Consider the following 24,584-nt stretch of genomic DNA (forward strand, 5'->3'; position numbering starts at 1 on the left):
GAGGTTTCAAATGGGGCTACAGTGAAGTTTGACAGTCTTACAGGAAGAAATCCGCTGTAGAAGAAGTGGATTTTTCACTCTGTAGACTTTAATGCTGCCACAAGACACACTTTGAATAACAGGTGCATCTTGCTTTTTGTAACTAGGAAAACTAGTCACAGAACTTAATCGCAAAATCTTAGCATGAATTAAACAATACAGATTGAGGGTATGCAGGAATGTAATAGCAACTAAAAGCAGATTTCTTTTGGTTAAGAGTCAAGAAATGAATGTAAGTGTGCTGCTCTGAGGTGGAGCAGGAACGAAAAGAGACAAGAGATGAGAAATTCCTCAAACTCATTGGTAGCCATCCTATAAGACTGTTGCTTACAAGATAATTCTAAGCTTGAGGATACAGTAATCTGTTTTTGATACATTGACTTAAGAATCTAATGAATGAAACATTTGATTTTTGACTTTGTGCACGTTTCTTTTGCCTCCAGATGTTTTTTATGCCTACAGTTGAATTTCAACTGTAATCTTTTTTGCTGACAGATGTGACTCATATAGAACAGGTGACACCCACATCCACCCACCCACACACATAAACACATGTTGTTGTTCTCCTTCCAGCTGCCTTAATCTGCTGAAAGCCGCGCTGTCCTGCTTGTATTATCACCTTTAATGGCATATTACTGACACAGTTTAGGTCCCTGACACACGCCGGCCCGCGCTAGAAGAGATGGATCAGACAGCTTTATCACAGCAGTGTAAAAAGGGTGAAAGCAGCGAGTCCCTTGAACACACACACACACACCCAAATCCACCTGCTCCACCATGGCCTCTATGACAGCCAGTGCTTCTTACAGGGCTTTCACACCAAAAGTGCAAGCTGTGCACAGACAGGCCATCATTTCCAACAAAGAGAGGTGCTGCTCCACAACACACGCTTCCCGATGGGAAGTGGAAGTTGGCGACAACAATTTCACTGAAGAGATGAATGATGGAAAAGTGAATTTTGTGCATCTCTGACAGTCTGGAGTTATGTAACTACTCTCCAATCCTACTGCCACTTGTGTGAAAAAATATTACAGAGAATTGGGATGCAAGATTAAATTATTAATACTGTGATATTATACATTTCGCTGTAGCCTGTAGCATCCTGGTGAACTGCTTTTTAGGATCATGTGCTCCTCCTCATTTTATGCTGTACTTTGTGCAAACTGTTCAGTCGTGTGCTTTTGGTCTGAAACAACCATGATGCTTACCTTGTGAGGCAGTTGGAAAAATCACACAAAATCACTGATAAATCAGTAAAATCGCTCAGGCACCGTGAGAATCCCTCTTGTCAGGCTTCAAGTTACATGTTTCGGACCAATCAGTGTCCTTTGAGGAATTACTGGCAGTTGCGGGCGTGGTTTAGCGAAGAAAAGTGACCGTTCGTTTGAAAACAACAATGGCAGCTCCGAAAGAGGTTAGTGTAGATGCTCAGTCATCGGAACTGGCGAGTATTTCTTCGCTGACAGAAGAGGAAAAAACGGCACTGAAGGCTTTTCTCAATGGAAAAGATGTTTTCTTTTTTTCTCCTGGCTGGCTTCATCATATGTTTCGTTGATCTGATTGGTTGAAGTTAGCCCATGATTAGATGGTGATAGACAGATGGCTCATTCAATCACCTGCCAAGTATTTTTTGAAAGTTTCCCTGGATGACTTCCCAGATGGTTCTGTGTGACAGACAGATGGAGTGTCAGGTTATCGTAATGCTGCCTTCAAATGTAACTTTTTAGGTTTTATATATTCAACGTGAAACATCTGACATTCAACGGGTTTACATATTTTGAGAACACTCGCTATGTGAAAGATAGACGCCATTTTAATTTTGAAAATATTAAATTGATTCTGTCTCAGCACTTTCGCATTTTTATCATCTTTATTAAAAGAAGAAAACTAATCAACAGTAAACTGAATTCATTTTTCATTTTAGACACGCAAACATTACAGTCTAACTCATTAACATGAAGCTTTCACATCAGTGTGATGTGACTTGTGAACAAACGACGCACAACTGCACTTGAAGGCACCATATAAAATCAATTAGACAAACTAGCCATCCATCCAGGACTGACAAGCACCATATTGGCCAGACAACCCCCCCTACTCGCCCGATTAGCTCACATAAGCACATGCAACCACACCCACATCCACTCTCCGATAAGACATCCATCAGTGCAGGGAGAGAGGCAGCTATGCAGGTGGAGGATTGAGGCTTGCTGCAGCTTGCTGGCTGATTTAGTATTTTGTGTGTTTAAAAACTTGCTTTTTTTGCCAGGTCTGAGCCCTGAGGTGTCAAAAAGTGCCAAAACACAGAGAGTAAAAGAGAGAATTAACGACAGAAAGGCAGCTGGACTGGACTGAAGATATCATCATGCTGAATTGTTGATGTCTGGTTGTGTTTTGGGAGTCTTGTTTATCAGGTGCTTTTATAACCCTGTGGTAGACTTAACTGTAGTTAATGAGCTTGCTGAAGCAGCTAGACGGAGAGGCAGACCAGTGCACACACATTCAAAGTCATCTCTAAATGCACCCCTGACCTTTGGTCTCCAGAGAGTCCCGCTGTGTCGTCCCACCTCCATGCTGGTCTTCCATTAGCTGCTGACTGGTCAGCTGTTTCTCTCATCACTTATTCATCTGTGTCTCGTTTCTGTCATTCTGTGTCTTCCTCAACCTCCTCTACTTTTAACCTTTGCTCCCATTTTCTAGTTTTGTTGTATCTCCCACTATCATCACCATTGTCCCTCTCTTGGCCTGTTTCTGTGTCGTGTCCGTCTTCTCTTGTTTGTCCTCCTGTCAGACGATGACAGCCAGGTTGTCAGATATGCTTCTGCTAGAGTTTTTCCTTTTCTCTCTTTCTGTGCCTGTCACTCATTTATGTCCCCTTCTTCTATTATTTTCCTTTACTTCTGCCCTTTCCTTTTTTCTTTTAGCTTTATTCCTTCTTTTCTTTAGCCAGCTAGCCTCATGGCTCTAGAATCTTCAATTTCATGCCTCACTGTGCAAGATGTGCTCATCTGTGTCAGACTATACAATATTAATTACCATAACTGTACAATAAATCGGCGGTGAATGGTAGCTCTATGATATAAATGGAAAAAGTATATGAGAGCAGCGCCACCTCATTAGCTCATGGCATCCACCTGCACCACTCTTGTGTTTTGAAGCAGCAAAACAAGATTTAGTATTAGTGCTGAAAAGTCCCACAAATGTCTTATTTTGCCTCCATCATCCCCTAAATTGTATTCTGTCCAGTGTATTCTGTGTCATGTCATGTTGTATTCTGATCGGTTACATCATGAGAACTTGGTCTTAAATCTCTGTCGGAATTTTACAGCAGAGTGTCTTTGGCCTTAAAGCTCCAAATCTACCATTTTGGACTTTTTGCCAAACATTTCTCTCAAGCCTGTAAACTTTTGTCTCAACCGAAAATCACACAGTGTAAAGGGGTCTTCAGTCTGGTTCTTAACTATGTCTCTCTTTTCCTGTACCTTAATTTGTTTGTTCTTGTCCCACTGAGGCAAACATACATGAATATTTTAAATTGTATTAATCAAAGTGACTTTGTGTATCTGTATGTACTGTTTATGTTGGTGTGTGTTTTTATCTAACAATGTCAGGAAGGTGGGGGATTTAGGGGGATCTATGAGGGGAACTAAGGGCTGAACCCAGGTGCAGACAAAAAGGGGACGTAGACTATGGTATAGACGAGACTAGATAACATGAACCGTGGCCAGGACATGAACAAAGACAAGACAAGGAAAACCACTCACGACACGGAAGGACATGAACACAGACAAACCAAGGGATGCACTAGATTTAAATTTATTAATCACAACTAAGGACACAACTGTGGGAACAAACTCTAAGGGCTAAACACACAACAAAGGCTACACAGGGAAACACTGAGCAACTGAAAAAACACTAACACAAGACCTGGCGGAACTACGACAAGACACGAAACTCAATCACATAAACTGTGGGAAGACTATAGACATGACTAGGAATAAACTATAAATAACATAAAGAACAGAAAACGCTCCCGAAGGAGGAAAACGCAGAAGCTATGAAATGCAACAGACAGAACTAGGTGAGAAATACTATCAATTCAAAGTTCACTCCTAAAAACGGAATTAAACAAGAATCTAATAACAAAAGTACTCAAACACAAAGTCTCTCTTTATCGAGGAACACAAATCGGCAAGTTACAGAACTATGAAAAGAAAACAGAAACTAAGTTATGCACGTTCAAACAAATAACACGCACGACAGGACAATACTGAGGGCGGGGAACACTACATAAATCAAGACCTGGACATGAACAAAGTAAACTCACTTACATGGACTGAAACAAAGGACAAGAGCAAACCAAGGAGACATACACATGAAACACGACACGGACGTGAACAAAGATAACACAGCACAGAAACACTTACGTGAGACCAGACTCGGACATGACAAAGAAACCACACAACAAACACTCACTATGGGACTATGGCAAGAATAATAACAAGAACACAGACTATGACTTTGACTAAGGTTTCTCAGACAACGACCCGACAAGGACAAAGGGAAGACATGGACTTAAATACACTAGGGGCAAACACTAATGACGCACAGGTGGAAACGATCAGACAATCACACGGGAGGGAAAACACAGGAAGTAAAGTAACAAAAGGACACATAACATGAACCTTCAAAATAAAACAGGAAGTAACGAAAACCAGGCAAAGACAAGACACAATGGGAAACTTAACAAAAATACCAACAAGACAGGGCAAGGGTAGAGAACTAAGACAATACAAAACGCTTACATAAAACGTGGCATGACTATAGACTAAGACAAGACTAGAAACTCAAGCAAATAAAACATGGCATGACTAGAAGACATTAGGAATACACAGAGTAGAACAGAGAAACGAACATGAACAAAGAACACTACAATGAACACTTACAAACTGAATAAGGCAAAACATCGAGAGGAAAACTAAACAAAACCGCCATGCATGGCACGGGTCATGACAAACAAGGTGCATTGATGCTCGGCTGAGTGTCTTGAGCTGCTGTTGAATGTGCAGATTGAAGTTGAAAATGTGTGCACGTGTGCAGATATTAATAGTATGTTTGGGTCGTGGTGGTATTTGACGGGGTGTGATCGTCACTCATCAGCGACTCCAGGGCGAAGCCATAATCAAACGGCACGGGCGTCCATGTGATAGCCTGAGCAGAAACAAGGCCTGTATCAGACACATACACACGCACATACAGCTGTTCAGGCGTCTGGGCCAAAGGCTCTGGGGATACTCTCTTTTGTACGTTCAATAATGAAAGATTATTAGATGCTCAGGATTTTCTGAATCGTTCTCCCGTTTTTCTTCTTGGTATAATCAACCCTGCCAACCTTTCATTTGCATTGAGGCCATGATACATGGAGGAAACTGTGAGGAAATTACTGAACCACACGTTTTGATCCTGTGGATTATATTTCATATAAGGGACTACAGTCGAGGTTTTGCATGTTCTAACCCATTTATATCAAATAATATATTCGTCAAATTGCTTTTGACTAAGGTTATGGATGTCCTACCTTCCTGTGAGTTCTGCTAATGCTTCACACTGAATATTTCCTTGGTCTGTCTGACTATCAAATGTGGTATCTGCATTCATAATCTGTGTCCAAAAAAATCAAACAAAACAGAAAAACAATCAGCAAACACAATGTGACTTTGGTTATTTCGTCAATTTTAAATTTTAATTTGCTGTAATGCAATCAAACCAAACTACATCTCACAAGCCCCGCTAACACCATGAGATATTAGTTTGATAATCATCCACTAACAATCCAAAAACAGCCATTTCATTATAGGTTAGACCTACATGAGGCATGATTCTGCAATCATCTAATGCATAGCTCATTTGACATGACGTGCCTTAAGTGAAACTACTTTTAGGGAAAAAAACATCAATCATGTTTTTCTTAACTTGCAAAGCAATGAATTAAACAGCAGTCCTCTGGCGTGATGTTTTGGTACTCTTTCGACTCCTGTTGGTAAGAGAGCATTGTGTGAGATATGAGGTCAGGGGTCACGTTTGAGGCTAAAGTGACAAGTGAGGTTGGTTCAGGTTTAATGGAGCTTGACGAAAAGGTGATGGAGGCCCGGGTTCGGTTTGAATTTCAGTAGAATAGTGAGGAACGGAGAGAGAGCGTGAGAGATGTAAGCATTTGTGTTAAACGTGTGCTTGCACCGTACAGTACGTGTAGTTTCCTGCACACACAAAGCGCTCAAGTTTGTTGTCATGCATGGCCATTCCTGTCTGTCTGGGCCACTAATAGATGGGGGGAGGGGAGGAGGACACAAAGAAGAGGAGGTGTACAAGGGTGTTGGTGGGTGTAGGTTGTAATGCTGGCAGGTCATTTATAACCCTCAGTCTCCCCTTTGCTGCATTTGCCTCAGAGGTACCACTTGGCTCGGCAAAGTACATCGATCTGGGACTGGAGACCAATTTACTTAAATAGGAGACAGATAGAAAGCGAAGACATACATTATAGTCTGGCTTATGAAGGGGATAAGGAAAAAGAAGAGGAATGTGTGTCAGTATGCTTCAGGACTAGTGCTAAAGGTCCAATATAGGAGGTTTGAGTGGGATCAGAGGTCATTTTATCACTTAAAACAGGATGTAGTGATGGACTGGTGAACTGTGAGCATAGAGCCTTAGGCCATCAGGTCACGGCACCACCGTCATTACAATGGCTTTGTGTGCTGGAATCTGACAGGCAGACGAGCTGGAGTTAGGGCCGAGACAGGCTGACTGACTGCAGGGAGAGAGAGGATCTAGAGGAGCGATGAGGGGGCTATATATAGGGAGTTGCTGAGGAGAGAACAACAGGGAGAAAGGGCAGCAGAGGCTCTTGAATTTTTCAGATGTCAGAGTGATTCTAGATGTATGAGGCGTGTTCACGCAACGATTGGAGTGAATTAGCATTAAATGTAACATGCAGTGAACTTCAGAGCACATTTCAATGAGGCAAGTTTGGGTGAAGCTTATAAAAAATTAAAAACACAAACACGCCACCATCACTTCATGCGTATGCACCGATTTGTTGATGTGTTGCAGGGTCCACAGGCGCTATGTTTACCATGTTAACCATCTTAGTTTAGCTTTCTAACATTTGCTAATTAGCACCAAACACAAAGTACTGCAGAGGCTGTTGGGCGTGCGTTTAGTTTTGAAGGTATTTGGTCCGAAACCAAGTGTTAGAATTAAAGTTTGATCTAATAATGCTGCTAGAGGAGAAGTCAGGGATTACCAAAGTTACCACAGTTCATCCTGAACCAAATTTCATGGCAATCCATCCAATAGTTGCTGAGCTATTTCAGTCTGGACCAGGTAGACTAACATTGCCATCCACAGAGTTATGCTACCAGCATCAGTAAAAGGTGACAGTGACTCTTACTGCACACACCTGCATCTACTACAAATAAACCCAGTTTTATCCGATCTTAATGTGAGTAACTTTTAAAAGAAGAAACAGTTCGCATACAGATTAGAAGTTGAATTCTAACCATAAATCACTCCTGTGCTCAATTTAATCATCTAACAAATGTTTTGCTGCTACAGCCTTACTTAGTCTGGTATGATTAGTAGCTTCTGGTGGCTAATGGCAACTAGCATTAGAAAGATATTGCCATGTAACTGACATTACTAAGGCTGTTCTTTGACTCTATGACTCTTCTGTACTCGTGCTAATATTACACTATAGGTTTTAGCATTTATAACACAGATTAGTGCTGTTTGCACCTCTCACGTTTTACCATGACTTTCAGCTCACAGAGCTAAGCATCTGATGTGTGTAATTTCATTTAAAACATACAAAACAAAAGCTCAAGATTACTTTAAATCTTTTAATTTTAGTTCACATTGTGAAAAAAATTGATCACCAATCACCCCCTTTGTTGGGAAAAAGAGACGCACCTTGGGAAATATGCTAAAAGTCTTTTCTATCAAGCAGTAGAATCTTTGAGATATTGTCCTAATTCACTCGCTCTAATTCACCCAGTGTTAAATGTTAAATAATCCAGTAAGTTTTAGTGTTGTGGTTAAGGCATGTGGGATTCAAAATAAAGGCTAAGGCTGGAATGCTAATGCTTTCCTCACAACTGTTTTGTCTTTTCCTGTATCTTAATTTCTACCTTCGCCACTGATGCAAATGTTGGACTACAGGAGTTTATTTCTGGCAGAAGCCAGCAGTGCTAAACTCCGTACCCAAAAGCATTTAGACGTTTTTCCCCTCAAGCCTCACCTTGAGCTACCCAACACTGTGTGTATATATAGTATACTGTATGTGTGTGTGTGAATGATTTCTGCATGGTTAACGCCATAGCCTGGGGTACGGCTGGTTTTCTATTATCATCAATGTGTGTGAGTGTGTGTGTGAGTGTGTGTGTGTGTGTGTGTGTGTGTGTGTGTGTCAGAAAAACGAGGGAGGGAGAGGTGAACGAAAGAGACAGAAGTTGTGTTTGCGACCGTCTGTTGCTAAAACAATTCATTTCTACTCCTTCTCTGCTGTTCACTGCCTTAGAAGCTGAAACCTGGGATAGTTAAGCATTTTGCTGGAATTGTTTCTGGATTATTATTAATTAATTATTATTTCATTTTTTGTAAAAATGAATTAATAATTCTTCTTCTAGCAACCAGCAACTCTCCCATCATTTCTAATCATTTAACAGATTTAGGGAATTGCTTTGAATGAGCATTAGCAATTATTCTATTCAAGGTTACTGTTTATCTTTGATTTGACAAATTACAGCTCTAAATAAGTGGCTGATTTTTTTCGTTGTGGTGTCATTTACTTCATTTGTTCACATCTTCTAGAGCTCATACTGTTGCACATTTGTTCAGTATTGAGGTGCAATACACTAAATTGCACAAGGTTAGCATGTGGTCTACTTCCTGTCTTTACAATACTTCAGTAGCCCTGTCGTCTCCCTCTTCTTCTTCTTCTTCTTCCTCCTCTCTTGTGTCCTTTTCTGCCCCCTCCTCTCTTCCTCCTCTGTTATGCTGCGCCACTTTTTAAGGATTGGAGGTCAGAGGTCAGCCACTGGGTGAAAGAGGGCTTTGTCTGTGTGGAAAGAGCACACTTCCTCTGACCCTGAGTCAACCACACACACACACACACACACACACACACACACACACACACACACGCACACTTACACTTACACACAGATGTCAAGCATTGTTGCCACTCCAGATGTTAAAGTCTGCATCTCCCATTAAACATATCTGTGACATCTGTTTGTGCACCCATGCACACTCATCATACATGTAGACTGTGTTACATGTTGTAGAAATTGTCTGTCTGCATTAAACTACCATGCTACCATGGTGTATCCTCAGGACAAGCTCTGCCGATACTACTCCCTTTTTACCCCAAATAGATGTACCTTCCAAAATAAGAGCACACTGCATTACTAAATCTGACTCCAAGACCTCCACTCTGGTCTCCAGGGGTTTCATTACCTTACGTAACCAGATACTCCTTTTTTCCACACTGGTTGCAGTACTTAACTTCAGTCTTTGTGTCGTCTGTGATCCAGGGGGCCCGTGTTTGGGTCAGAGAGAAGGAGCAGCTGGTTCCCGCCACAGTCAACTCCTGTGGAGATGGAACCCTTGTCATCACAACCGACTATGGAGAGGTAAGAAATGTAAACATGCATGCATACGCACGCACACACACACACACACACACACACACACACCTCATATCTGTCTTTTCTGATCATGTTTGCATGCAGCACATTATCAAGTGCTGTCAATTGTGTTGAGACCCAAGAGGAAATATGATGATCAAATATGAGATACTGTTGTTGTGTATGTGGACTAGATCAAATCATAAGTTGCTGTTACTGGTATTAACAAGGCTCATTCATGACAAAGAAACACATAGATTGGTGTCATAGCTTCACTTCGTGTTCACTGAAGGACAACAACCTGAAACCTTTCTTGAAAAAATGGAAAATATTTTGATCTTGGTGATTTTTTGTCCTACTGCTCAGGTTTGCAGGATCATGTTTTGGGGGCATTTTGTGCTTTTAGTAGAGTTGACTGTAGCGAGATGACAGCAAATGAGGTGCAACAAAAGTCCCGTTCCCCAAATCAGGATTTTCAGAGTTTATTTAATTTTTGATACTGTTTCTTCGATGCACCTTACCTGTGATTCACTCATGTGCCCAGTTATAGCATAGTCCAGTGCATCTGCAGGACAAATCTCACCTCCTATAACTGCCTACAGAAGTCTTGTGTGTTTGCATTTGTTCATCGTCTGTGATGTGAAAATGTCACATTTCTGCACAGTCAAAGAGAAAAAAAAAGTCTGCATCCTAGTTGGGTTAGACAATCCTAGTCCACCACAGAGTGCCTCTCCTGCGTGGCTGAGGAGTCAAACTGAACAGTAGAGGTTGTACCAGCGTGTGGTTCAAAAATATATTCGGTGGCAGGATCATCAACGGCAGCTGAATCGCACAAGCTTTTCATTAAACTCTGATGATCTGGAAAAAAAAGTTACATTTTTTATGTGAATATACAAACGGAAGAAAATTGCAAACATTGCACAGACTGAAGCTGCAGTAGTTGCATGTAACGTGTCATCTGGACTGTGCATTAGCTTTGGGATAAAGGTCAGAGTGAAGGTGAAGCAGCTGCGCAGGTTGGTCCTCTCCTGTGTGGATCAATAGCAACTCCTGGTCATGATGCTCCACTTTCCTGCCCCAGTTCCTTCCTTCCTCCTCCTCTTCCTCCCTCATGCATATGCAAAATTCATCTCTGACACACATTCAGCCTCCAGAGGAGAGCTAGAATAGATGGAGAGCATTATGGGAGCACAAATGCTTGTGTCAGGATGTCAGATGTCAGGACAGCGCTGCCTGTAGCTGTTCTAAATGGCAAAGCCAGGCGGCGGCCCGAGCCCCGACCCTTTAACACCACACCCCCTGCCAAAATAATGGAATTGAATGTTTAAATCTCATTATGAGTATGCGTGTGCTCATCTAATCTGTATCAGAGCAAGGACACGCACACATTGCTCATTGGATTTAATGTTTTTTTTGAGGGCTGATGTGTTTGGCGCACACACAAACACACACATGCGCTCCAGTTGGCAGCATTTGGATGGAGCTAATAATAGACTTGGTTCTTTAGCCTGAATTCAAGAGTCTGAGTCCTCCCTTTTTACCCCCAAAGACCATCCCCATCTACTTTCTTTTTCACATTTGCAATGAATTCACGTTTCGTGGCCTTCAAGCCATAAAATGGCCCAATGTTGCTCTAAAAGCATCGTCGTTTGATGTAGCTGCTTCGCTGTTTTTGTTCGAGGACACAGCAGGGACAGACAGGCATTTCCCAAAATAGAGGATTGGTTATAGGAGCAGGCATTCTCTTTGCTCTGGATTATGAATGTCCTTAACCTTCCCAACCCCCATCCAGCTCTCCCTGCCTCCCTCTTTCCCCCCTCTCTGTTAGCTGTTGGTGTTTAAATGTTAGCTCTGCAGGAGGTGGTGAATATTTGATAGAGAATCGGCAGGATGGGGGGCTTTACCCTGTTGCAACAGGATCTGACCCATGCAAACAGTCCCAGGCTCCCCATCACTCCCCGTTGCTCTGCCCACGGGTCTCCTGATCTCATAAATACATTTTTTATTCCAATGTCCATAGAGCCAAGTGAAACCCCATAAGCTATTTAATTGCCTAAAGAATGAAAGAGCTGAAACAGTTAAGCCAGGATTCATGCCACGGTGGCTGGCTCAACAAGAAACATGCAAGATTTAACAGCTTTTGGCTGTTTTGTTTTACTTTTACTTCCCTTTTTCATAGTCTCTCCCCAGCTGCCGTGTCATTCTGATTCTGTAATCTACAGATCCTGACCCAGTTCACCACATTACCAATTCTGGGTTACAAATGCTGTGGCTGCAAACCTACAAGCGCTCGTGTCAAATCAGCACAACTCACAACTACCAGGGGTATATGGGCAAGCCTTTACATCATTCATAGACTGTTTTACTCATGAATCAGGAAGTATTCTGGCTTGCTGCTCACCTGTGTCACTTCACCATTCATTATGCCTGATGGAGATAATGTGTTTGGTCATGTGTGTCCGTCAGCCTGATGCTTTTGTGCACATTTATGGCTGTATGCTCAAGGACCCCTCGTGGTTGTAGTGACTCACAGTTTTTGATAAACCTGTTTTACTGACTGCTCTGCTTTAGAGTGTATTTCCATTGACTGCTGACTCCTCTCTCTTAATTGGCTGGATAGGACCACAGTGATCAACAGCTACCTCTGTTTGAAAACTTCTCTAAGGAGCATTCAGATACCAAGTCTCAAAAACTGACATCCACAGAAAAATCTGGTCTCATTATTAAACGGAGCATCTGCAGATTAATTTCATAACCGATATGAAGTGTGTGTGTAAGACACAATATCAGATGAAATCCTGTTTACTGCCCTCTTGACTGTAAGCCTCATGGAGATCTACACACATCTATTGAGTGCACTTCTCTAGTTTAAGTTAAGAGCTGCAGGCTTATGCTTAGATGTGTGTTGCTTATTTGATGGGATAGAAAGCCTGTCTCAAATCTTTGATACTTCACTTGTAAGACAAAAAGATATAGATATAGATATAGATCTTCCTGTTAATGCTTATTACAATACCGCAACTGGCAAAATCCCCCAAATTTTGCATTGAACCCCACAAGCCAGTGCATCAAAGCATCAGTGAGTTAAATACACAGCAGCGTGTCATTTTCCAATATAGCCTCCTCAGCTTTTTGTCTTCAAGTCTCAAGTTGAGTCTCAGGGCAGACAATTCTAGGTTGAGTTGCAAGTCTTAATTTTTGAGACTGAACTCCAGTCCAAGTCTGAAGTCTTCAGCTCTTGTACAAACGTTTGTGACCCTTGTGGTTCATCCATTCACCCATGATTCATCCATTGTCCATAACCTGGGGTGCAGTTGCAGACATCCTCTTTAAGTCACACTCTAGCTCCTCCTTGGCTCTCCCAAGGTGTTCCCTGCCCAATCAGTATTTATTTTTACATCAACATTGATATTTAACTGTTTAAATCTGATGACTACGATATGTACTGAGCCACACATTTTATAGTTACATGCTTTCCATTAGACAAACTTTCTAACCGACAGTAACATATTTTTGGCAATTCTTTACTCTAATTTATGACTGGACTGGTAAAACCTCGGATCATGCGCTAATACTGTATCTCATCCATGATCCGAGGTTTTACCTCTGACTTTTAACTCTCTATATACGATTAGATTAAATCAGATTAGATGAAACTTTAATGAACCTGTGCTGAAACTGGGTCAGCAAAGAACTGGATATAGATAAATATAGAACAATGGTATGAAATAATGATTGAGCATACTGATGACAGCATAAAAGCTAGAGGTAGCCAATATAAAATGTTTTTGAGTTATTGTTAACTTACTGATGTATTGTATGTCAGCGCTGCTCGCTTCAAGCAGGAAACGAGCGGTACCATGTTTGGAGAATGTCACTTACTGTATGTTAGCATGTTCTCATTGAGACCATTGCTGCATAAACAGATGAAAGTAGAGCTGAGAGAATTAATCAGTCAATTCATTAGTTGGTTGATAGAAAAGTTATTGGCAGCAACTCTGATAATCAATTCATTGCTTCAGCCATTCTTCAAACAAATAATGCGAAATATTCATTGGTTTACTGCTTTGTCATTATGCAGTATATGATCGTTATTATCCTTTCGACTGTTTGTTGGCCAAAACTTGTAGCTTGAGTACTATAATAGTTATTTTTTGACTATCTTATTTAATTTTATTGGCAAAATGATTAATCAAGAAAGTGATCACCAGACTAGTTAATATGAAAAAAAGTCAGTAGTTGCATCCGTAGATGAAAGTTTACATTTCCAACCACGTATTTATGACCTGACATTTTTACGCAATTCCTGGACTGACAGAGATCTTCCTGGTCTGGTTGCCATGGAAACGCTGAAAGAGTAGGTATCAGGCTCCCCCTTACATGTGCTGTAATTGTCATGTCCCAAAGTATAACCCAACTGGACACATATTTACACCCCCACAGGAATGTATTGCACACGGCAAAATATGTAAACACAGACAGAAGGCTACACAAACACACACACATAGACACACCTGTATCCCAACGCAGACACACACACACACAAACACACACACACACACACACACACACACACACACACACACATGCATGTATACACACGGGTTATGTTAGAGATGAGTTACGCACAATGTGTGTTATGTGACCTGGATTTCAGTAGCTAGCGTGAAAGCCGCAGCGAGCGCTCACGCGAGCACAGAACATGCTGCAGGGATGCCTCACTCCTTGTGTGCGCACACACAAACACACACAGAAAAATCCCATACTCAAATGCGCCTAATGAAAAGTGCAAAAATTACTTGTTTTGTCTGATTTGGCACAGAGACAAGCTGATGTTGCTGTGTGATCTCCTGACCCACATTCGTCTTCACAGTTTCATATCAGATTGACTTGACTCTGACAAACTGGTGCACAAGAACACCGATATGCAAACACACACACACACCCTTCCCTGTCTCTCTGCAGTGTCCCTAAACTGTGGAAACTGAAACAGATATGCCCCTTGGGGTGGGATGAGTGTTGGTTGCCAAATCCTAAAGGATGATGACATGTGAAAGGTGTTGAACACCACAGTGCTGAATGGGTGCTGCGAGGCAGAGAAGCCATAAAAGTTAAAGTTAAAGCTTGTAGTTAACCTTCTTTTCTCAATCCAATTTACTGAGATCCTTGGCAAAAAAAAAAAACAAGAATGCGAGGGGTAGAGTGCACTTTTAGATGAGTACAACACAGGTTTGGAGTTAATTTTACACTGCACAAATGCAACACTGAGGAAACTGAGATGAATGTATGTGGAATGACAATTTGCCCTCACTTTAGCATTTACTCTCCTTATTTTAGCATTTTTAGTGTTCCCTCATCAACTCAAAGGTTTTGTCAGTGATGCCAGGGATGAAAATGTCACATGACATATGTGAATTGATATGTGACTTTATGACAAGGAAATTTGCTTTGTTTGACCCGGTGCATTATTGTCTATTGCATCACTGTTGTAGACATCTGCACATTATCAAATCCATAACCCGGCTCTTCTAGCAAGTCCAAAAGAGCTCACGATAACACTTTGGTTTTAAGATGAAGTGCACTGCCGATTGCAGCTGCTCCCTTTTGCCTATAATCTGAAGGGTGAGATCATACTAAATACCCCCTCAGCATTTCCCAGTCCTAATCTGACCTGTGGAAGTCTGCCAGTTCTGATCCAAGGTCAGGGAAGAGAGCTGCAGGTGCGTACAGTGCCGTGTGATACTGTATCTTGCACTGAATAAAAGGTCTGCAAAATATATAGGTCACTGTCCCCAAAGCTCTCTCTCTCTCTCTCTCTGTCTCTCTCCGTGCTCCATCTTCATCTCTCTCGCCCCCTCTCCTCACTCTGGCTGCTGCTAATTTGTGAAGTCAGATGAAGAGGCCTGTCTCCCCTGGCTCTCCTCCTGAATCATGCAAAGCAGCTTCAGACTTGAGAGGGCTTTACAGGAAGGCCGTGCCATGCACTGTATGTGTGTGTGTGTGTGAAAGTGTGCTCACATGAGCAAAGCAGGTTATGAATGCAGCAGTTTTCCTGAAAAAGAGAAGCGGCGACAGAATAGGATGAAAGGTAAGATGCAGAATGGGTATTTGAGAGAGTAAATATTGTCAACAAATCCCATGAAAAGACCAAATCCTGCCAACAAGTGTTGCCATGCAGCTTATTCCTCTGTGCCTCCATTGTTGTCCAATACAATGAAGAGTCTACAGCCATGCTGCCGCTCTGTGTGACTTTTACAGAAGTTCGTAAAGGATGCTAACAGGTTCACTATGACAACATATTGGTGTAATGTTTACCATCTGAGTTTAGAGTGTTAGCATGCTAACATTTGCTAATTAGTTAGTATTTAAATGTATGTGTGTGACGTCCCAGTAGACATTCTTTATGAAGAACGTGTGCAGTGTAGTTTATTTTATGTCAGTCTCACTTACACCATCTTCCTGCTGTAAGCACTCGCAAGTGTACCAAATGTGTATTAATCCACAGCAGAAAGTAGTCCTCCACAAATGCAATATTTATCCCCGTTAGAGTGACGCTTGCTTAAAACTACAATGCCTAGCCATTTTAGTATATTATTTAGGTTTTATTTTAAAAAAAATCAAGCAACATTTGTGAGCCGTCTTCACATGTTGACATCTTCGGTTATGTTTGTGCTTGGGGTTGAGTGGCACAGACAAGGCAGGAAAGGACTAACGCTTTGTTGGTTTTGGTATTTTCATGGATTTTTTTGCCATCAAGAAGAACAGAGTAAAACATCAGCCTTATCCGATAAGAAGCTTCCTCTCCCACACATCATGTCCCAGTGTGAGATATAGAACTGAAGACAGATCAGAGTTGGTTAACCATGCTCTACTTCTACATCACACTTCTGCATTACTCTCATTCTGTCTCTCTCTTCCTTTCAGTCGGTGTCAGCCTCTCTCTCTGTTTTTCCCTCACTATTTCCATTTCTATCTTCTGTTCCTCTCTTCAATGATGAATTATTGAACATGAGTTATCCCATTTTTGTCTCTGCGGGTAGTCATAGTTATGTGTGTCTGTTTCACATACAGTACGCTGTGTGTGTGTGTGTGTGTGTTTGTGTGTATATGTGTTAAAAACCCACCAGAGGGCAATGGGAGAAGAGGATGGAGATGTTTGCAGGAACTTTTTTTTTCTTCCACTTTAGCTGCTTTTTATTTCAGTCACTGACATACTTTCTCACTTCATAACATCCCCTCTCTCAGAATCATCTCCCCAAGTGGTTTTCTCTAAACATCTCTGCTTCATCTGCTATTTAAGGCCTTTATATTTGAAAGCGGCTTTGGCATTAGAAGCAATTGTAAATCCCAGAACTGTAGCCCAGGCATTTGTTTGTCTTAATCTTATGTCCAGGGTTTTTTTTCAGACGGACTGCCATTGGAGACAGATCTTTCTCCAGAGATCTAATTCAGTTAACTCGTCATAAGGAGTACTACTCTGTCTTCTGTGACTCTGGAGGGAGCTTTCTAGTGTGAGAAAATAACTCTGTTGATGTTCCACACTGATAACAGAAAGTCTGTGTTACAGGAGTCCAGGCGACAAGACATGGGCATGAACCAATGAAAGATGCTATTGAAGTGGGAAATGTAGGATATAGTGTTTTGCACAATTCAATTAAATACCAGCAAAAAAAACAACAGCATTGCACTGTCTGTAAAAAAACCCCAGAAAATTTAAAGATTATGGGCTCTACAACAGGATAATGATCTGAAATCCAGCACAAAATCCACAATGGACTACCTCAAGAGGTGCAAGTTGAAGGTTTTGCCATGGCCCTCACAGTCCCCTGACCTAAACATCATTGAAAATCTGACAGACCTCAAAAGAGCAGTGCATGCAAGGCGGTCAGAATTAGAAAGCTGCAGGAAGAATGGGCGAAAATCCCCCGAACAAGAACTAAAACACTCTTAGCTGGCGACAAAAAGCCTTTGCAAGCTGTGATACATGCCAAGTACTGTTGCTAAGTACTGAGCATGCAGAGTGCCCAAATTTTTGCTTCAGCCCCTTTTCCTTTTTTGTTATTTACAAACTGTAAAAGATGAAAATAAAAAAGTATGTTGCTTGAAATATTAAATATTGAAAAATGCTGTTTGAAAATCAGGTCATCTTTTAGTTACTTAGGTATTCACAGTCACAGTTTGACCCAAATTTTGCATGCCACTGTACTATTTGTACTTCAAAACCATTAATGGTGGCTGTAAGTGGCGTGAAGAGATTCTCCTCCTGGCACAATTTTACACAAATGATCAATAAAATAAGAATTTTACAGTTAAGGTTATAACAAGCGTCCTACGTAACAAACCATGTAACAGCCACTCGTTATCATCTGCCTCCAGGAATTAGAACAAGTCTGACAGTAAATGAAAGAAAATTTTGACAACTGAAACCCAGTTGTCCTAGAGTCCTTCCTCCCTTCTGATGTGGTTTGTGTGTGTGTGCATGCGTGTGTGTGTGTGTGTGTGTGTGTGTCTTCTTTTCCACTATAATTTACCCTGCAAAGGCATGCATGACTGTCATTGAAATGGCTCTCGGTAAGCCTTCAATTATAGGCAGGGGTCTCAGATCGAGCCATTTAGGCATTAAGTGAGTCTGTGTGATTGAGCACAGAGGAGTGTACAGAGAGAGCATCTAAGTATGCAGGATACAGGAACCAGCAATAAAGAGCAAAAGAGGAAAGATGGAGGAAGAAAAAGGAGGTTGGAAATGCGGGGAATGCAGTGTGGGGCAGGCAAAAGAGAGAGGGGTGAATTAATGAAGAGTGGGATGATGTGAGGGAGGGAGAGATCAAGAGAACAGAGAGAGAATCGAGAGGCAAATGACGGGATAAAAGAGGAGTGACGTACAAAGAGAAAGACAGATGAGAGAGACAGAGAAGGGATGTTTGAAGGCATGCAGAAAGTGAGAGAGTGGAAGAGAGAGAGACTTTAATAGGATGAGAAAGTAAATAAATAGGAGAGAGAGAAAAGCCTGATATAAAACTAATTGACTTGGATGTAATTTGAGGGACTTTCCGCCCTTCTGTTCTCACAGATACAGAAGTACACCCCAGTCTTGTAGTACGGTCAATGAGGAAGCATGTGTACAGCTGTTCAGGCCATGACTAACAGGCATGTTAATGCATCTCATCACTCGGACAAGCGTGTCTTCCGTGCACATCACGCATAACCGTACAGATGTCAACACACATGATGTTAAAGTTGACATTGATCTCGACTCAACATGGACAGAGAGCAGCAGAAAAGATTAACTAATTAAACCTGCTTTATTGATTTTTAACTACTTGTAGGCAATGGAAACATTCAACCGTCAACTTTTAAGTTGATTTGTAAGCAGCTGCTTATTTGCACATCCAGGAAATATGGAGCAACAGTATCATTCATTTTGGTGGCACATTTGTCTCCCCCAGACAAATCTAAGTCCAATATTCACTGTATTTCTAGCTCTGTTTTGGTCTCCACCAACTCGAATATCTGGCTCTGTAGCTGCTAAATACTCATTTACGTTCACTAGCTTGTGTCTACTGTGTCTGCCTGCTGTCCAGTGCTGCGCTGGTAGTGTGTGGTGGGTTTTTAGAGCTATTTTCACTGAAAACAGCTGCCTGGTGTGGCTGAAAACAGGGTTCACGAGAGCAGTGAGAGTAAACCAGAACAATAAAGTTTCAGTGTGTAAAACTGAAACAGTGACCTGAAAGGAACTCTGAGAGCTAAGTGGAACTGCAGTATTGGGGATAAATGTCTGTGGATGCCTCTCACGTTACATTTGATCTGTTGTTCATCTAAAAATTTTGATTATGCACAGTGAGTTAACAAATTAGAGGTTTGTATTTGCATGACAAGTAAGGGAAGGCTCATAAGAATCTGAATCAGGTTTATTGCCAATTTGGTATTTTGGTGCATAAAGAGAAAATAAAAAAAGAACAAAATTCAAGAATCATGCATGTAAGACAGAATGTAATAATGCTTATTACAACTGAACTGATAATGAATTGATACCAATATTGATGTTTGAAAAAACAATTCAACAAATATAATTTTTTTTTTAGATAAATAGATAACATGAAGAAATATTTTTTGGCAAGGACTTTAGAATTTGATTGTTATCGTTAGTGAATATACAGTTAATTGTGAAATATGTTGCTTGAGTTGAATTTTTGCAAATAATAACCTTGATTAAACTTGAAATCATGAGAAATTGCAGCTTCTGCAAGTCGGCCACTGAAGTTGAACCTGGCTGCAGTTCTCTCGGATATACAGTATGCATGTCAGTGTCCTGATTGAGTACCACCGTTGTATAAAGGTGAAGACAGAGAGTCAAGTGGATGGGGTCATAGAGAAGGTGGTGAGCTGTTAGCCAGTGAACCCTGCATGAGTTCTGCTTTCTCTAATGGAGGACGAGGGGTAAGTGGGTCATTTCATCACAGCTGAGTGAGTGGGGAAGGTTAGTGACTTCCATAGGCTAAACCCTCATCTATGGCCTTTTCGAATGAGCAAGCTGTACTGTAATTGGCCGCACGCACAAAGTCTAACTTGCAGACACATTTGCAAACGATGATGCCGCTGTGAGTTTGTTCATTGTTTGTCTGCGTGCAACAGCTCTGTGCAGTGGAAGACAGTGTTACTGGAGTGAAATAGATTTATTTAAGAACAGGATGTCTGAACGCCTACAGCGCGCCCCTCTGCCACCCTCACCAGACGTCCAACACATCTGTTACAGCAACACACACACACACACACACAAACACACACAGAGGGTGGAGGCTGGCTGTGAGACTAAGCTGACATATTAACAACCCAACATTATAAAGGCCGTGGTTTCTATTCTTAGACAAGTTCGCTTTGCTGGAATGAATGAACGACCTTTATGCTGAAAAAGAATGACAATTATCTGCTGTCCCGGTGTGTGTATGGGCTGCACGCAAGAAAGAAAGATCGTCGAGGCAACGTGTGTGCGTGTGTGTGCTCGCCTGACATGAATACACACCGAGCTGATTTTACCTGTCAGGTCCTGCCACATCAGATCTGCTACTCTGGCTCTTCTTCTCTGCTTCTCTACCTTTTCTTCTTCTTCCCCTCCCATAGCCGGGTTCCCCACCCATCTTGTCCCTCTGATCTCCAGTTTCCATGGCGATGGATGACATAGATGAGTGCGGGATCTGTTTAGACGATGAACTATGAAGCTCTGTATTCTCATCGTGTGGATTTTCGCCATGTTGCATCACAATTAGCCTGTTCATGCTAAAAATGGAAAGACATTGCAAACGTTGGTATCTTTTTTTTTATCTGTGTGAGAACATCTGCTTCCTCCTTCATCTCCACCAGATACCTTTATTATCCAGTAGGCACCATTACCCAGTTGACATCTGAAACTCAAATATTATATCTACCTCAGAATGAAGAGGTTTGACAGAAATCTAGCACAGGATTGTGACATATTTTGCTTTTTTTTCCTATTTGCCCTTCAATCACATACAATGTCAAGTAACAATGGCATGATACACAATGCAAAACAGCCCATCTTGATGCAATACCACACGGCACAGCGTTCAGTTTCAAAATGTGTGAGATATTAAGGGGAAACATTAATTTAAAACAATAGTCAAATAATAAATGCGCTTTTTCTCTTTCTTTATAAGATAGATATGAAGCTACAGCTAGCAGGCGGTTAGCTTAACTTAGCACAAAGACTGGAGGTAACAAAATCTGCCAGCAGAACCCCTTATCTTCCCTGTTTTTGTTTTTTGTTTTTTTGTTTTTTACAAAAAATAAATTTAGTAACAATCTAACAGTCAATAGTGGCTTTACGGAAGTTTTGTCAAGAAATCAAGAAATACTTCAGCTGACTTCAGCTGGAGCTAAATTAAGCTAACTCGCTGCTAGCTGTAGTTTAATACTTAACAGACAGATGTGACATTGTTACCCATCCTCTCATCTAACTCTCTTTATAGAATAAGAATAAAGGGACTTCTCAACATGTGAAACTATCCACAATGCCAGTGAAGATACTGCTGCACGGTCAATACACGGTAGTCTCATTTTTAAATCATTAACGCAGGAGTGTGCCTTGATTTTCCCTTTCCTGTGGATGTTGGTTGGCTGTCATCAGGAGCACCTGCTTTGGGCTACATCGCTGTCAGATCCAGTTAGATCTTCCTCCAGTATGTCTGGAACTTCAGGTGTTTTCTCAGGATTATTGAAAGCCATGACAGGAAATGTAGGAAATCACTAACTGATGAGGAAATGGATGTTGCAGGCTGAGATAAAAGTGTGTACACACAAAAACAAGGAAATGACCACATTTTGTTACGATAAAACTCCCATATTTCAATAACATTTGTTGAACAAATAATGATAAGATCTGTATGTCTTGTTGTCCTCCAGGTGTTGTACTTGCAGCAGGCGGAGGTTACCAGGGAGCGGGTGTACGCTATGCACCAGTCCAGCATCGATGGGGTGGAGGACATGTCAGCTCTGGCAGAGCTGCACGAGGCCGCCATCATGCACAACCTGTACCAGCGCTACCAGAAGGATAACATCTATGTAAGTGCGTGCAGACAGACATGTGTCTGTGTGTTTGAGCCCCTTCTCATTCTTCAGTAATCTTTACATGAGCGATGCTTTTAGTGGCAAAAGCAAATCATCTTATCAGACCGGTCTGCTCGAAGTGGAAGAGATGGCCAGAGTCTTATAAAATGGGAAAGCCAAACCCTGCCACTGACAATAACAATGACTAACAATGGCTGCTGCTGAAAAAACATAAATGGCATAAATGACCTATCATCAAGACTGAAAGGGTATCTATCACATTGTATGGTTGAATATTAATTTTCTCGTTATAGTAAGTCAGATTGTCAGTGAAGTTTCTTCTACAGTTATTGCCTCATTTAAATGCGAGAGCTACTGAAACAACAACAACATCCGGATCAACTTGAATTATTTCACCACATTGTTGAAGATGTCAGTGGCTTTGTATAAGCTGTTGATGTTTAAGCCTATTAATCCTATACACTGAACTGACCACAGCGTATACCGTATTCAAAATAAGCAATTATTACAGGGAACATTTGGTTTGCTTCCTGATCTGATAATGCAGCTTAGACCATTTTGAAAACTCTTTTGATGACTAACAATTGCACTTTTAATGCACATATTTACAGTGTAGACAAAAACTGAAATAACTAGAAACACTTACAAACACGTGCAATGATTCTACAGGCATGAATGCACAGCAAATCTGATACAGTGAAGCATCAAAATGCTCTGCTGTGTCTCCCAGATTCTATAACTGACTCAGTAATCACAAGAAAAATTAATTGCTGAACTAATTTGTTTATGTGTATCTGTCTGAAACGAATATATGTATCAGCTGATGTCCATTAAACCCCATTACCCACCTCGCCTTGGGGGTTTCATCACACCCGTGACTGTTGAAAAGACAATAATCAATGTTAATGCTTATAAAATGGATATTGTGATGTTATTACTGAATTAATTACTTGTGACCACGGCCAAAAACGTGTACATTATGATCCCGTTTATGGTGAGTTGAAACTCAGACATTTGGAAATCCTGAAAACCTGAAAGATTATCAGACAACAGACCAATACCAGTCTGCCTGAGTGTGACCTAATCTAGATGATGAAATATTGTCCATACAAGGATTTCCCTTAAGCTGATCATAAGAATTTACCCTGTGCAGGTCAGCTCACTGTGTCACAGTGTGTTTATGTATTTATGCCTGCTATATGTGTCCTTCAGCACAGTTTTGAATGTGTGTAGTACACAGAATGCACAGACAGGGTAATATGACAGGAGGGAAGGCATGCTGACCTGACGTTTCTAATGCAGATGGATGGAAAGCAAGGTGACTGTTTCAGTGCAAACAGTTCAAAATTGAAATCTAGCCTCCCTCCATCATCATCTCACTGATTTGACCTCAGCTCTCTAATAAAAATCTGGTGATTTATCACTCCCCCTGTCCGCTGTGTTCCCTTATCCTTCAGTCCACATTAATTTCAACACAAGGCTGCTTTAAAATGTAACAAATATGATGTTTTTTACATATGTGTGTCAGTGCCTTCAAATGTTTTGGTGCAAGTGGAAAAATGCACAACAATAGAAAAGAAAAAAGAAGCAAATAAACAAAAGAAACCAAAGGTTCGAAAGTAATACAGAAACAGCACCTGAAATGTCGCTCCTTCACTCTTTTCAGACTAATATCGGCAGCATCCTGGCAGCCGTCAACCCCTACAAGCAGATCCCAGGTCTGTATGACCCAGAGAGGGTGGACCTGTACTCCAAGCACCATCTAGGGGAGCTGCCTCCACACATCTTTGCTGTGGCTAATGAATGCTACCGTTGCATCTGGAAACGCCATGACAGTCAGTGTGTCCTCATCAGGTGAGTTTCAACCAAGGCGGAGGTTGTTCTGATGATTAAAGATCAGTCTCTCTCCCAAGCCGTCCATCCATTCATCCACTTCAATCCTGTACCACAGAGGGGCTGCAGCCGGTCCCAGCATGCATTAGACAAGAGGGTTTTTCTGTTTTTAGAAACTGCCCTACTTACCTGGAAACACACATGTATTTTTTAGTCTTTCAGCCGTCTTTCTTATTCACTTTCCTTAGACAGGAAGTTCAATTCCACTCTTACGTCTGTAAATAAGAAGGTGCAGCCAGGAGTCAGTTAGCTTGCTTAGCATAAAGACTGGAACCAAGGGGAAACAGCTAATTTCCCTCATTATATTTTCATTGTTTAATCTGTAGAATAAAATTAAGTGTAAGAATAAAGCCTGGTTGAGAGATTGCAAGGCCAAGAATTAGTCCT

The 24,584-nt window shown here is 41.3% G+C and overlaps 1 protein-coding gene across 1 annotated transcript in view; it reads left to right on the forward strand.

Annotated features, from left to right (window-relative positions):
- The first annotated feature begins 1,435 nt into the window (after positions 1 to 1,435).
- The window catches only part of myo10l1 (myosin X, like 1), a 39,885-nt gene continuing 16,736 nt past the window's right edge, over positions 1,436 to 24,584 (forward strand). The window contains exons 1-4 of the mRNA XM_041954028.1: positions 1,436 to 1,453; positions 9,630 to 9,728; positions 22,140 to 22,298; positions 23,971 to 24,158. Coding sequence (XP_041809962.1) covers positions 1,436 to 1,453; positions 9,630 to 9,728; positions 22,140 to 22,298; positions 23,971 to 24,158 — 464 coding nt within the window. The remainder of the gene's footprint in view (positions 1,454 to 9,629; positions 9,729 to 22,139; positions 22,299 to 23,970; positions 24,159 to 24,584) is intronic.

This window comes from Chelmon rostratus, chromosome 15, assembly GCF_017976325.1.
Source record: "Chelmon rostratus isolate fCheRos1 chromosome 15, fCheRos1.pri, whole genome shotgun sequence".
Lineage (NCBI taxonomy): Eukaryota > Metazoa > Chordata > Actinopteri > Chaetodontiformes > Chaetodontidae > Chelmon > Chelmon rostratus.